At 36.6% G+C, this 15,150-nt stretch overlaps 1 protein-coding gene across 1 annotated transcript in view; it reads right to left on the reverse strand.

The window, feature by feature from the left end:
• The window catches only part of TBK1 (TANK binding kinase 1), a 55,254-nt gene that overhangs the window by 29,108 nt on the left and 10,996 nt on the right, over positions 1 to 15,150 (reverse strand). The window contains exons 4-7 of the mRNA XM_044679321.1: positions 13,956 to 14,096; positions 11,032 to 11,161; positions 9,853 to 10,034; positions 2,455 to 2,615 (exon numbers count right to left, since the gene is read on the reverse strand). Of these exons, the coding sequence (XP_044535256.1) occupies positions 2,455 to 2,615; positions 9,853 to 10,034; positions 11,032 to 11,161; positions 13,956 to 14,096 (614 nt within the window). The remainder of the gene's footprint in view (positions 1 to 2,454; positions 2,616 to 9,852; positions 10,035 to 11,031; positions 11,162 to 13,955; positions 14,097 to 15,150) is intronic.

Consider the following 15,150-nt stretch of genomic DNA (forward strand, 5'->3'; position numbering starts at 1 on the left):
TTCTTTACTACTTCCTCCTCTGCAGTAGATGCTGACTCATGTTGTTCCAGTGGTATATAACCCTTTGTGACCCCATCACCTTGTTGCTGGGCCTCAATGAAGTGGACCTTTTATATGTAATTGCAGCTCCTCAATTCATTTACAGTGATGTCAGTATTGATATGATCATTTCAGTAGGTGAGTCACCTAGCTGTTCACTGGAAACAGGCCACTGAGTGCCAGGAGCCATATTATTAGTGTTTGTAGGTGGCTAAGATCTCTGTAATTCTTAGCATTCTGTGTTTCAAATGCTGGAGGCACAAAATGGTTGCAAAGAACTGAAGGTCATTATATTTTCCCAGGTCCCCATGATCAAAAGCTCTTTATCTAACCCCCAGTATTTCTGGCAAAGACACATTCTGTTCTTAGACTGGTCTGTGGATAGCAGGCAGTCACCACACCCATACATAAAGATTTTTCAACTTAGAAGAACTTGCCAGTGCTTGTTTTCCATTTGCATAAAAAGTCTTTGAAAAAACAGGGTAATCATTGGGCCATAATGAGAAATCAAAGTATTAGTTCTGTAAGAAATGCATATGGATATGGACAGGGACTGACCCTTGATTTCTTTGGCAGAGGGAATTTCAGACTAAAGAAGCTTTCTCTCCCAAAACAGGCTGGCACCTTCTCTACAGCTACAATACTGCCCAGAGAACTTAAAGCTTGGTGATTTGCACAGAGTTAGAGTCACTATGTGTCAGAGGTGGATTTCAAATCCTGGTCTTTGTCTGGAAACAATCTTTTTATTCCCCTTTGCGGTGTGGCTTATATTAAGTATGATTTTTTAAAATTATTTTTCCCTTTTCTGCTGTTCAACAACACATTCATCTTTTCTTCTTTCCTCACTAGTAAAAAGAGAAAAAAAAACCCTTTGTAACAAATATGCAGTCAAGCAGAACAGATTCCCTCCCAGGCCTTGTCCAAACTCACTCATTCTGCCTCTGCCTACCACTGTCTAACAAGGGGAGGGGAGCATGTTTCAATATGTCTCCTTTAGAACAAGGATTTGCCATTGTGTCGATGAGCATGGTTAGATCATTCAGAACTGTTTGCTTTAATGGTACTGTTTTATCAGTGTATAAGCTCTCTTGGTTCTGCTTCTTTCACTCTACATCCAAGGCTTTCCAGGTTTCTCTGAAACCAACTTTTCTTACATCACATTTGTATTTCATTACATTTAAGCTATCATTTGCTCAGCCACTACCCACACGATGGACTCTCCCTTAGATTCCAAGTTTATATTATATATTATATTATAGTTTTGCCACCACAAAGAGAGTTGCTTTAAATATTCTTGTACATATAGGACCACTTTCCTCTTTTTTTAATCTCTTTGAGGCTTAGTATAGTATTGCTGGATGAAAGGGTATATAATACATAGTTTGTTAACTTTCAGGGTACAGTTACAAATTACTTTCTAAAATGTCTGGGTCATAACACTACCAAAGGTGCCATGGTGTGGTCCCTCTAACATTTACCTTTGCTAATAGGGTAGTTGTGGGGCAGAATCTCTGACTTGCTTTAATTGATATTTCTCTAATTATTAGCTATTTAGAGCATTTTTTCACATGACTATAGATAACTTATATTTCTTCTCTTAAAATAAGATATTTTCTAACAATATAAACGATAGTGCCAAATAAGGTTATACTATACTGGTAAATTGCAACCAATTTGAAAGAGTCTCTTTAGGATGAGAATCAAATGTTTAGCATCATATGTCAAAATATCATTTTTGGTAACATAAAACAGATCAGTTCCTCACATGACACTTTTGTCAAAATGGTTACCATGCTCTAATGCTACAAAGAAGCTATAAGGATAAAAAATACTTCCCTGTTCCCATCCCAGGCAAAAAAAAAATTATTAATACAAAAGGTGCAATGATAATGAAAAGAAATTTACAAAAACTATAGATTTCATGGTAGTGCAAAGGACCTAAGATGAAAAACTGAAATTGCTAAAAAGGCAGGAAAACAATTTCAGTGAAATACCACCTGCCATTTAAAATTTGTACAGAAAAAAAATTTAAGTTTATTATCAGTTCTGAAACATGTTCGTATAATGCCCATATTCTATAGAATGTGTATGTATACCTAGACCCAAAAATTATACATATTAAATCAATCATGCACGGGTACACACACACAAAAAATGGCTTAAAAACTTATGATTGGGGCAGCTGGGTAGCTCAGTGGATTGAGAGCCAGGCCTAGAGACGGGAGGTTCTAGGTTCAAATCCGGCCTCAGACACTTCCCAGCTGTGTGACCCTGGGCAAGTCACTTGACCCCCATTGCCCACCCTCACCATTCTTCCAACAAGGAGCCAATACACAGAAATTAAGGGTTAAAAAAAAAGAAAACTTATGATTTACTAACCTAATATTTAGAATTCTAAATGAAACAACAACCTACATTACTTCTTTGTTTCGTCGAGGTCCTTCGAAAGGGCGAAAGGGTAGAGACCCTGTGGCAGCATGATAAAATGTTACTCCAATGCTCCAAAGATCAACTGTTGCACCATATTTCTTCTGATGATCTTTCCTTAGGACTGCTCGTTCATACATATCAGGATGCTGAGAGGAAAAATTGAAAATATAGATAAGACATACATTCCGTAGACAAAAATGTTCTGTGTACTCATCATTCATACAAAAGATCAAGGAAACTCCCAAGTTAGCTATAAGTATTCATATATATCCTCTCTGAAGCAAATATACTACAGGCATATACTATACACTACTGTTTATATTCATAGACATATTACATAGAGTGAGAGTGAATCAAAACATTATTCAATTTAATTCAATAAATATTTACTAAACACGCAGAATATTCAAGGCACTGAGAACACCAAGATAAAAATAATCCCTTATCTCAAAGAGTTTATAATTCATTTGGGAATACAGCACTAATGCAAGTAGGTAATTACAAATCAATTTGAGGAGGGAGAGAACTGTAACAATGGGGGATTCAGGATGGTTTCATGAAAGGCAACACCCTTAGCTGAAAATAAGGATACTGAAAGAGATGACAGGAGAGCACGTTTTGAATATGGGGACTGGCTTGACTGAAAGCATGGATAAAGGAGATGGAATAGTGTTTGAGGAATAACTGGTCATCTAGCTTTGCTGAAATGTGGAGTATAAAGGTGAGTTTTAAAAATAAATTGCAAAAACAAATAGAATTTTAGAGAGGCTTAGAAACATGCATAAGAGTTTGTATTTTATTTTAAAACTAAGAGGAATCAGTGAAGCTTTTTGAGGTGAAGTCAAACTTGGTCAGACACAATGAGACATGTTATGGTAAAAGAATTAAACAAATCTAAGGAAGAGCATTTAGAAAGCTAAATGATAAAATGTACATAAAAGAAATCTGTCCTTTATATTTCAAGCTACAGTTATCAGATATAATAATAAAAAAAATTTTAGAGGCATATAGAAATTACATAACCCAACCAATTTTTAAATTATTTATCAAGTTTATTTATTCTCAATTTTGATAATCTGGCAAATGTTTTCCTCTACTGACATCTTCACTGTGGCAAGTAAATGATCCTGGATCTAGAGTTTAAGTTCAACCAGGTCTCCCCAAATGGATAAGTTTTCCTTTAAAAAAAAAAAATTAGTGGGGACAACTGCATGGCTCAATGGATTGAGTGCCAGGCTCAGAGATGGGAGATCATGGGTTCAAATACGGCCTCAGACACTTCCTAGCTGTGTACCCCTGGGCAAGCCGCTTAGCCCCCATTGCCTAGCCCTTACTACTCTTCTGCTTTAGAACCAGAATTGGTGAAGGTTAAAAAAATATTAAATTTTATTTTTTTCCCCAATTACATGTAAAAACAGTTTCCAACATTTTTCAAAGAATACTGAGTCTCAAAATCTCCCTCTCCCTCCACTTCTTTTGAGTGGTAAGCGGTTTCATGTAGATTTCACATATGCAATCATGTAAAACATTTTTCCATATTAGTCCTTTTGTGGAAGGAACCGCACCCCCCCCCCCAATTAAGAAAGTGAAAAAAGTTTGCTTTTGTCTGGATTCAGAGCCCATCAGTTCTTTGGAAGTAGATGACCTTTTTGATCATGAGTCCTTTTGGATAGTTTTGGATCATCATATTGCTGAGAATAGCTGTTATTTATAGTTGTTCACTGTAAAGTATTCCTGTCATGGTGCACAATGTTCTCCTTATTCTGCTTATTTCACTCTGCTTCAGTACAAGTTAAATCCTTCCAGGTTTTTCTGAGCTCCACCTGCTCACCATTTCTTACAGCACAACAGTATTCCATTACAATCATATACTCTTACTCAGCCATTACCCAATTGATGGGTATCCCCTCATTTTCCAAATCTTTGCCTCCCTAAAAGGAGCCGCTTTAAATATTTTTGTACATGTAGGTTCCCTCTCCCCCCTTTTTTTTATCTCTTTGGGATACAAATCTAGTAATGATATTGTTGAGTCAATGGCCCTTTGGGCCTAGTTCCAAATTGCTCTTCTGAATGACTGAATCAGTTCATACCGCCCCCAACAATGCATATGTGTCTCATTTTTCCCATATCCCCTCCAAGTTTTGTCATTTTCTTTTTTTTTGTCTTAACAGCCAATCTGATAGGTGTAGAGATGGTAGCTCAGAGTTATTTTAATCTGCTCTTCTCTAATTAATAGGGATTTAGAGCATTTGGGGGGGGGGGGGCAAGACTACAGAGAGCTGTAATTACTTTGAGAATCATTCATATCCTTTGGCCATTGATCAATTGGTTAATGATTTGTATTCTTGAATGTATTCAACTCATTTCTCTATGTACTTGAGAAGTGAGGCCTTTATTAAAGAAACTTGCAAAAAAAAATTTGAACCATTATGGTTACTATTTTTTATTACTCTCTATCCTATTTACCTTTGTTTAGTTTCTGACTTCCACCCCACCCCTCCACTACCCCCACTCCACAATTTGCCCCCCTCTATTGTTGGAATCCAGGCATGAACAAATAATGTAAATATTATAGATGTACCCAAAAGCTGACTCTGATGAGAAATCTGCTCATGTACCAGACTTATGGATATAATTCTTGTATTTCACATGATTGATTTCTTGATCCTTGTTATAAAGTGACACTCTAATCTTATGGTATTCTGACCACTCCTCAAGCCCACAGTCCAAAGGTCAAATGCACCCCAGGGTGGGGCGCTGACTTCTACATTGCCTTAACCTCCACCTCTTTATCTTGTGGTTGTTAAGGGAGCCAAAGTTAAATTCTTCATTAACTACCTCCCATCCCCATTCCTTGATTCTGCAATAAAAACTGGATTCACATGTGGCTCTCTCTTTACCATCAGAGGAACAAGACAGACTGAATCCCATGTTGTTGAACCCTTCATCTCTGTGTCTTCCTTCTAACTTTATGTTCTATCTTAATCTCTAAATCTCTTCACCCATTTTCCCACAGTCTTCAGCTTCCCTTGCTCACCCGCAAGAAAATATAGTGTAGCTGCTGGTAAGTAAGCTTCATCTATCAGGTCTACCCCTCCCCTCTTATCCTTTCCTCTCCTACTTTCTTATAGGGCCATGGTGGTGAACCTATAGCACATGTGCCAGAGGGGGCACTCAAAGCCCTCTCTGAGCACATCCACTGTCGCTCTAGCACAGAGTTTATCAGAGTTCATTAGCAGACAAAGGGACATGAGGCCAGGCTGCTCCCCTCTCCCTTTCAACATGTACCTGAGGACACCACTCACCCCTCTAAAAGGTTCACCATCATCATTATAGGGCAAGATAGCTTTCTATACACAACTGATTATGTATACTCTTCCCTTATTGAGCCAATTCCAATGAAAGTAAGGTGTTGTAACAGATTGATTGAACTTAAACGAAGAAAACCAAGCAAGGCATGCACCTCTGAGGTGGAATTCAGAACAAGCCCAGGAAGAATCTTGAAGAAATGACTGTTGGGGAGGGGCCAGAGTAAAGAGGAGAATTCTATGAAAGATATCCCATCTGACACACTTCTCACTGAACCTTGGATGGGTCAGAGAGGGAGGTAGGTGGTGGTGATCCTGTGAGAACAGGGTGCTCCTGAACCCCAAAAAGAGGATTTCTTTGAGTATCACAACTGCTATAACTAGCCAATCATCTCAATTGATCTGCCAACATCATTTGCCATCTGAGAAGAGATATACATAGCAGTTACTCCATTTGGCTAAAGAGTCTGGACTCCTGGGGGGAGTGGGCTCTGAGGGCCTTTATGAATCTGCTTTATCCACATCCCTATTATTCCCTCAGTTTAGTTAATTAGTCTATTGGTTAGGAGTTACTGGGGCTTGAGACAGTTACTGGACAAGAACTACAGAAGAATCTAAGACTGCTCATCCCAGAGAGAGAAACTTACTTTGATAGAGAAGCTGACCCATTACCCTCTATCCTGAATCCCCATAATCCTTCCTTCAATCCTTGAATTCCTCTAACCTCAAATAAATCCCTGGTTGGTTATCTTACTCAAGTTTGGAACAGTGACTTGGGAGAGGGTGGCGTATTGGGTGGCTGAAGGGTGGAAAAGAACATTTTACTCCATCTTGGAGGGAAGACCAATTTGAAGGTACTGGGGAGGTTTTAGTTTATATCAGTGGCTCTGGGTCCATTTAGGTCTCAAACAATTCCTAGCACATTTATCATCTCAATAGCCCTTCCATTTTGGGGACCCCCCCCTCACAAATTACACCCCCAAAGGTCTTCCCAGTAAGAGGAGGTAGTGAGTAGATTTGGCTATATATTCCAGTCAGGTGGGGGTCACCAGAGCTCACCCCATCTATATGATACCCCTCCCCCATACAACGTATTTCCTTCTCCAGATCTCCCACCTTTCCCTATACTGTAAAAGCACTTTTATGCCTCTTTTATGTGTGAAAATTTATCCCATTTTATTTTTCCCTTCCCTCTCCTCCCAAGGCATTCCTTTCTCAAACTTTAATTTTATACATTTTTACATATCCTATCATATTCAATTTACACCCTTGCCCTCTATGTATACTCCTTTAATAGCCCTAATAATGACAAAGTTCTTTGGAGTTACAAGAATCATTCTCTTACGTAGGGTTATACATAGTTTAACTTTATTGAATGTCTTTTAAATTCTCTTTCTTGTTTACCTTTTTACACTTCTCTTCAGGGTTGTATTTGAGTGGAATTTTCCATTAAGCTTGAGTCTTTTCATCAGGAAAAGTTTAAAAGTCTTCTATCTCATTGAACACCCATTTTTTTCCATAAAGGATTACACTATTTTGCTGGATAAGTGATTCTTGGTTTAAAGCCTCGCTCCTTTGGTCCCTGGAATATTATAACCTGTGCCCTCCAATCCTTTAATATAAATGCTGCTAATCTTGTGTTAGCTTGACTATGCCTCCATGATATCTGAATTTTCTTTTTGGCTGTTTGCAATATTTTCTCCTTCACCCAGGAGTTTTGGAATTTGGATACAAAATTCATGAGAATTATCCTTTTAGGGAGCTCTTTTAGGAGGTGATCCTAGTAGTCTTTCTATTTCTATTTTACCCTCTAGTTCTAGATTGAACATCAATCAGGGCAGTTTTCCTTGATATTTTCTCTGTCTAAAGTCATTTTTTTTATCCTGGCTTTCCCTTACTCCCATAATTCTAAGATTATCTCTCTTGGATTTATTTTCCATTGTCAGTTGTTTTTCCAATGAGACATTTCATATTTTCTTCTATTTTTTCATTCTTTTGAGTTTGATTGTTTCTCGATGTCTCATGGAGTCATTTCATTGGCTTCCATTCACCTAAGTCTAATTCTTGAGGCATGATTTTTTTGAGTGAGCTTTTGTATCTCCTTTTTCACTTGGCCAATTCTACTTTTTAAAAAGTACTTTTCCTCATGGAATTTCTGTCCCTTTTTCCTATAAGGCCAATTTTGCCTTTCAAGAAATTCTTCTCAATGCATTTTTGTATATCTTTTTTCTATTTGGTCAATTCTGTTTTTTAAAAAGCTCTTCTCTTCATTAAATTTTTGTGCCCTTTTTTTGCCAATTTATTAATTTTTTAGTATTTTTTTGCACCTCCTTTACCAACCTATATCTCTTTTTTCATGATTTCCTTGCATCACTCTTGTTTCTTTTTTTGTTTGCTCACTTTCCAGACTTTTTCTTAATACTAGTTTAAAAACCTGATAAAGTTGGGCTGTGTAACAGTGAAAGAAGCACTGTTTCAAGTTTCAGGTTTTTTGTGCAACTGCCTTCAGAGCTGGCTGTGGGGATCTATATGCTATCAGTTCTTGTAAGAAGTGTGTTTACTGACAGAGCCTGTGCTCTGTCAGTAATCCCAGGCACTCTTTCCTTCCTGTGCCCAGGGTCTCTTGTTCCTCTATGGATACAAACAATGGTGTCTATTAGTGCTCCTCCTCACCCTGAGATCGTGCCTATGGACTGCAACCTGATTATGTACATGGGCAATGTGACAAGAGTCTTGCACCCAGAACCAGCAAAGGGAGCCATGTAATCTTCCCCATACCATCTGTGGCTGAGAGCTCCAGAAGCCTTTGCTGCTAGTTAAGCTGCACCCAAGTCCTATTGCTGTGGTGGGGCCTGCCCTTATCTCCACCCAGGTGCACTAGATCCCTTCAAGCCAATCTTATAAGTTGTTTTGGCCTGAAAAATTATGTGGATTCAGAATTCAGAATTCAATCTGAATAGTTTTTTGGAGGGTCATTTGGTAGCGATCAGATGAGTATGTACTTTCTCCACCATCTTGGAGCTGTCCCTTGGGTAAATTTTCAAGTAGAGATTGCAGGAAATCATTCAAGGGCCATGGTGAGAGGCAATGTGGCCTTAGTGTTGGAATCAGGGGCTCTAAGTTCAAATTTAGCCTAAAATTTATTACTAACTAGTATAACTCTGGGTAAATCGCTTAACTTCTCTGGGCGTGAAGTTTCTTCAGCTGCAAAATGAACAAGTAGAACTAGATGATTGTGAAAGTCCCTTCAAATCCTAAACTGACAATCCTACATGGGCCAATGATCAGGAGACAAAATCTGTAAATGCTCATTACCAGTTTAGACATAAAATGGTGAAATTTTCAGCCACAGTAAATTGTGATGGCTCTCAACCAATTCATAGCCTGAGTCATAACACGAGTCAGTAGTCAGAGGTCAAGTTTAATTAAATAGTTCTAACTTCATAAAGAAAAAATTTAGAGTTTTTCAGCTGGAAAACTATTCAGCACTGCCCTAGGCAGGTCTTCTCAGTATGGCTTTGTTAATTCTGTGGAAAATAACTTCTCATATTCAATTATAAGTCTGAAATAAATCAGAACCTTGGCTTAACAATGTTTTCAGGGTCTATACAATGGATCAGGTGAAAAATGATTCATCTTGGTAAATTCCCTTGGATGAGGTCCAAGACTAACTTCATAATGAATTATTCTCCAGAGCAAAAGTTTTAGTTAGGGAGTGCCAGTGTATAAAAAGCTTTTATCATAAACAGAATATTTCATTAAGACAGTAAGGTAAGTGAGGACAAGAAAAGATATAATAGTTAGACTTTTTAAAATAGTAGTTCTAACTAGCTAAAAAGAGCATTAGTGGTGCTAAAAATCAGAGAATCCTTCTAAACCTTTTTTTTCATTTTTCAAATGATTATTCATAAAAGATGGACTCCTCATTCCCTACATTTTTATGGATGATAGAAGGCATTTTATGGATAATGAATCTCCTTTTCCCAGAATTCCTCTGTGAATTTATTCTCCTGGTTGATAAATTATATTTTAGAGCAATTTCTTTAGCTAACAGTGATTATGACAAATAGCTTACCAAATATTCTTCTGTGCCATACAAAGAAACAAATTGCTCGTCATCTTCTAATTCTCTAGCAGCACCAAAATCTGTCAGTTTGTAAACAGACTGTCCATCTTCTCCTATAACACGCATGATATTTCCAGGCTTGATGTCACGATGCACTATTCCATTTTCTCGAAGATGATTCATTCCACCCACTTTGAGCCCAAATACAAAACAAAACAAAGGTGGTTATGTAGCAATCTGTATGTTCTCTCTATGTGTAGGTGTATGTGTGTGTATGTAATTCAGTATTACAACTCATTAAAAGCAAAGTTTTCTCAATATTTCAAGCCAGAAGAGTGGTGAGCGTATTTTAAAAAATTAACATTTTGTACTTTCCTATAATCTTAACCAATTTTCTCTGAGTGAGATTCAAATTTTAAGTATGGAAAGAAAACTATAGCAGAGCAGAATAAAGAATATTTTAATTGTACAACATTATTCTGGGGAAATATATAAGAATCTGGTTTTGTCTAAGAATTAGAGAATTCCTTCCTAGAATTATGTCTAACCGCAGACTTACATATTTCATGTGTTCAAGAATAACAAATAAATTATGAGAGACTATTATGTAGGAATATGAGGAGAGAAGAGTACCAGAATTATTATTTTCCTGGGCCTTTATCTGTCCTAAAATCAACCTATCTAAAAACATTTATTAAGTATTTATTAAGTATTATTATATCCCAGGTACTTTGCTAGGGATACAAATACAAAAAAAGGGAACAATAATTCTTATTCTCAAGGAGCTTATATTTGATCAGGAAAGACAATGTGTATGTGTACACAAAACAAATATAATTTAGGGAGGGAAGGTAATAGAAAGTAAAAAGGAACAGGAATAAAATATAATTCTGTGCTCAGCACTACCTTATTCATTCATTCATTTGTTCGTTTATTTATTTATTTATTTTAGGTTTTGGTGTCTTGTTTTTTTAGAAAAATTTTCCATGGTTACATGATTCCTGTTTTTACTTTCCCCTTCACCACTCCCCCCATCCTCCCCCAGTATCTAACACACATTTCCACTGGTTTTAACATGTGTCATCAGTCAACCCAACACTACTTTAAAAGCAATCTAAGACTGTGAATGGGAAAGATATAAAAACATCTAGGAATTAAGATTCAATTTTAAAAACTCATTTAACATACCCACATCTCTCAACACGATTAAAAACTCCGATTCCGGCAGTCCATAGGCATTAGATGGTTCTTCTAAAACAGTGTATAAACTACCACATGGGCAAAATTCCATAACAAGTACTTTATGTCTTGTGGTTGTCTGAGAAAAACAAACAAGCAACCATTGGCTGAAACAGTATAAGATCACAAAACACCACGGCTTTATTAATATCCCAGGACATTACAATAATTTGTAAGAAGAGATTTTCTTTTACTGAGTTATACAATGAAAACACTTTTTTTTTTTAAACCCTTTTACTTCGGTGTATTGTCTCATAGGTGGAAGATTGGTAAGGTGGGCAATGGGGGTCAAGTGACTTGCCCAGGGTCACACAGCTGGGAAGTGGCTGAGGCCGGGTTTGAACCTAGGACCTCCTGTCTCTAGGCCCGACTCTCACTCCACTGAGCTACCCAGCTGCCCCTGAAAACACTTTTTAACAAAACATTTTTTTTAAGTTTAATTATTCCTATTGACAAATACCTCCTGCTCCACGGATGGTACCATACCTTTAAACTTAATGGCCAGTGCATCATCTAAATAGCCCCCATTTGTGTAGCCAGAGACTAGCCTGTATCATGCTGCTTCACTGATGACAAATGTTAAAAGGAATTTTGCTTTTTTGCCTTTTAATACTTTTTAATTTTTATTGCTCCTAAAAGCATATAAGATATAGCCATAAAATACTTAGTTTCAATGCCACAGTATCAGATTTTTAACCAAAAAATTCCTTAGAGATCATGTGAGTCAGTGTTCTCATTTTACAGATGGAGTAATAGGTCCATAAAGTTTCAGTGATTTGCCCAAGATCATATAACTAGCAGGTGGTAGAGGTAAGATTTGAACGCAAATCCAGTGTTCTTTCTACTGGAAGGTACTGCCAGTAGTGATATAAATGCATGTAGAGAACTAAGAGTAGTTGTAGTTGCAGTTAAGGGTAGTTGTTTAAAAAAAATTTTTAAGTATATTTTACTTCATTGAAATTATGATTGTTTCCAAAATATCTGTTACTTTATCAGGTATTTGAACTTGTTATTGAATATGGTTATAAAATTAATATGGTACCCAGTTAGAATGGAAAACTTTATAATTCAGCTTATATCAGCTTATGTTAAGGAAAAAGCACCATCTAAATTTGTTTAGCTGTATTAAAGCCATGTGTGATTGGAGGAATAATTTTCTACATAAGGTAATTTGGGAATACATTTGACTAAATTATTATCTGATTAGCAGAGTCTTATTTAAAGCAGCTTCTCTTTAATCTGGATGCTGTAGATTATGAACTGAACTTATAAAAGAAGGTGAAAAGAAAAAATATGTCTATATTTGGAAAATTTGGGTTTTTTATCAGCCCTGCTGATCATATGTTGTAATATCATGAGGCTTCAACTAAAACTATCTGGCTATCACTTATGAAAATTGTGAAACTACTGATTAAATGATATGAGGTTACTGTATGATATTGAATATACTGAAATATTTTCAACTTCTTGTTCATGATGTCTGGTGCAAGTAGAGGCACACCATTGTGTGTGTAGCTTTTATTTATTGGTTAAAATTCTAGGTGCTACAAAGAAACCAAGCTCCTCCATCCATTCTGGACCTTCATGTGCACAACACAAATATGCAAACATTAAGCACCAGCAAGAAGAGGTGAGAGCAAGGGTCCTAGGACACTAGTGCAACCCAGGGTAAACAATTCTATATCTCAAGGACTTGGAGTTACCAGTAAGTGAGCTTGGACATCTGAGAGTGGGTAACACCAGTGAAGCCAGAGTCAGTTCTGTTAAATGGATCTAAAGTCTGAAGCAAGCAGATATTCCAAACAAGGATGACCAAGGAAGGTTTACAAGTGATTATAATCTCTAGTACTATGAGTCTGAAAATAGATTGCAGAACAGAACCAGTGGACAGAACCTTCCCCTGTAAGTAACTGCACAAGGAGGCAGAACCTACCTGGGCAATCAGAGCAAGTCATAGCAGGGTCAAATGTAGATCTGTCTGTCCCTGGCTTCCATGTGTCATCCATCCTGTCCTATGTCTGAGTCAGGCCTCACGAATGTTCTTCCTCTCAATTCTGGCCAAGCCACCGTGTGGCTGGCCTTGGCCTCCACAGGTCCCTCCTCTTGCTTCTCTCTCTAGCCTCCACATGTCCTTGAAAATGTGCCTGATCTCTCCCTCCAACAGCTGGTCCCTTCTTGTCTCCCTTACTTCCTCATGTTGATAAGAATTCTGTGGAATGATTCACTTAGTAAAGTGAGAACTGCATATACACATGTATTTTAAAAGTTAAATATGCTTTAAAAATAGTAAATATATGTATATATATATTTTAAAGTATATTTGTATATGCTTTGAAAAAACTACATTTGCATAAAAGAACAATGCTTTCCTATACAATCTTTTCTTCTGTTCCTTGAATAAGGAAATACTAGTGTTTGTTGATGTCTGTCAAGTTCATAATAATTTTAAAAAACATAAAATTATCCCCCTTTCTGTTAGTTTCCTTTACTAAGTCCTATTCTTCTCATTTTCTTCCCATCTTCAAATTTTGTTCTCATGCTTATTCCTCTTATCTCCTCCATGGGCTTCTTGTACTTAACTGACTTTCCCCTGTACTTAGTGGAAAGAGGACTGAGACAGAAGTCAGAAGACTGGATTCTGCCCTCTATATAAGCTGTGTGACCGTAGGCAGTCATTTACCTTTAGACCCTCAGGCTATCAATTAGAGTTAATGCCTGCCTCAAAATACTGCAGTGAAGATAAACTGAAAGTACTCTGTAAACTGTAATGTATTCTAGAAATAGTATTAAAATTATAAAACATATTAAGATATACCTACTAATACTCAGAACTTACAAAAGATATGGTTGATTAAAATACAACAAATACTTACCTCCTCCTCAATAGCAAACAATTTGACAATATTCTTGTGGTTTAATTTTTTTAAGACTTCAAATTCTCTCATCTGAACATCCACAGGACGAAGGAAACTTATGCTATTAAATACTTTGACAGCAAATAAATCACCAGTTTTCTAAAGAGAAAACATTTAATTAAAAATATTACACCAAAAATTAAAATAATCACAAATATCATGTCTTCATGAATTTGGCACAAAGGCCAAAATACATTTACATTTAAAAACTATAAGATTCTTCGCTAATGGGACATAAACACTCCTAGTTTCTATCATAACTATCATAGCTCAGAAGGTAATTTACTCACAATAAAGACTTATCAAAATCTACTTTTAAGTATGACATGCTTAATATAATTGAAAGCACCCTGTAGCTAGTGTGGGATACTAGTAGCTTTTGTACCATCAGAAACTTCATGCTCTCACTCTGAGTAAATTCATACATACTGAAACATAGCACAAGAAAATCAATCAATATAAAAAACAACATTGAAGATAGCAAAAGAAATTGTAGTATGTTAATTGAATGGAATATTACATTAGAAATACATATGAGAAATATATATACTAGATGAGAAAAAAGGAATGATTGATACAGAGAAGCAGAGTAAAATTCATATGAATTTGACCCTCAAGAAGAGAAGGTACCTCCCCTTAACCACTTTTTTTTTTTTTTTTTTTTTTGCAAAACTTAGAGACTATCAGTGAGGAATAATGGTTATAATGTCAGGCTTCTATATATTGGTTAGTTTTGTTTAACTGTTCCCCTGCTGCCGCCCACCACCCCTCCCCGCCGCTCCATTTTTATTCTTTGTTATAAGAGAAAACTTTATGGAAAAGGGGGATATGCTAGAAAATGATATCACTAAAAATGTACTTTAAAAAAACACACAAAAATCACAATGAGCTGTTTGGAAAGCAGCAGACCAAAATACCCAAAGTAACAATGAATGAGAATCATAAAATTCCAGAATTATAAGGGATCTTGGAAATCATAAGAGTCCGACTACAACTGAGCAGTAATTTTCAAGTCATCATTCAGGCCCTACCTGAAGATCTTTCAGTGGAGGGAAACTCATTACATTTCATGAAAATCCATCTCTTTTTGCAGCAGCTTTAATGGTAACAACATTCTTCCTCAAATTGTGCCATAATTTGCTTCTCTAATTTG

Source organism: Gracilinanus agilis, chromosome 5, assembly GCF_016433145.1.
Source record: "Gracilinanus agilis isolate LMUSP501 chromosome 5, AgileGrace, whole genome shotgun sequence".
In the NCBI taxonomy this organism is placed as follows: domain Eukaryota; kingdom Metazoa; phylum Chordata; class Mammalia; order Didelphimorphia; family Didelphidae; genus Gracilinanus; species Gracilinanus agilis.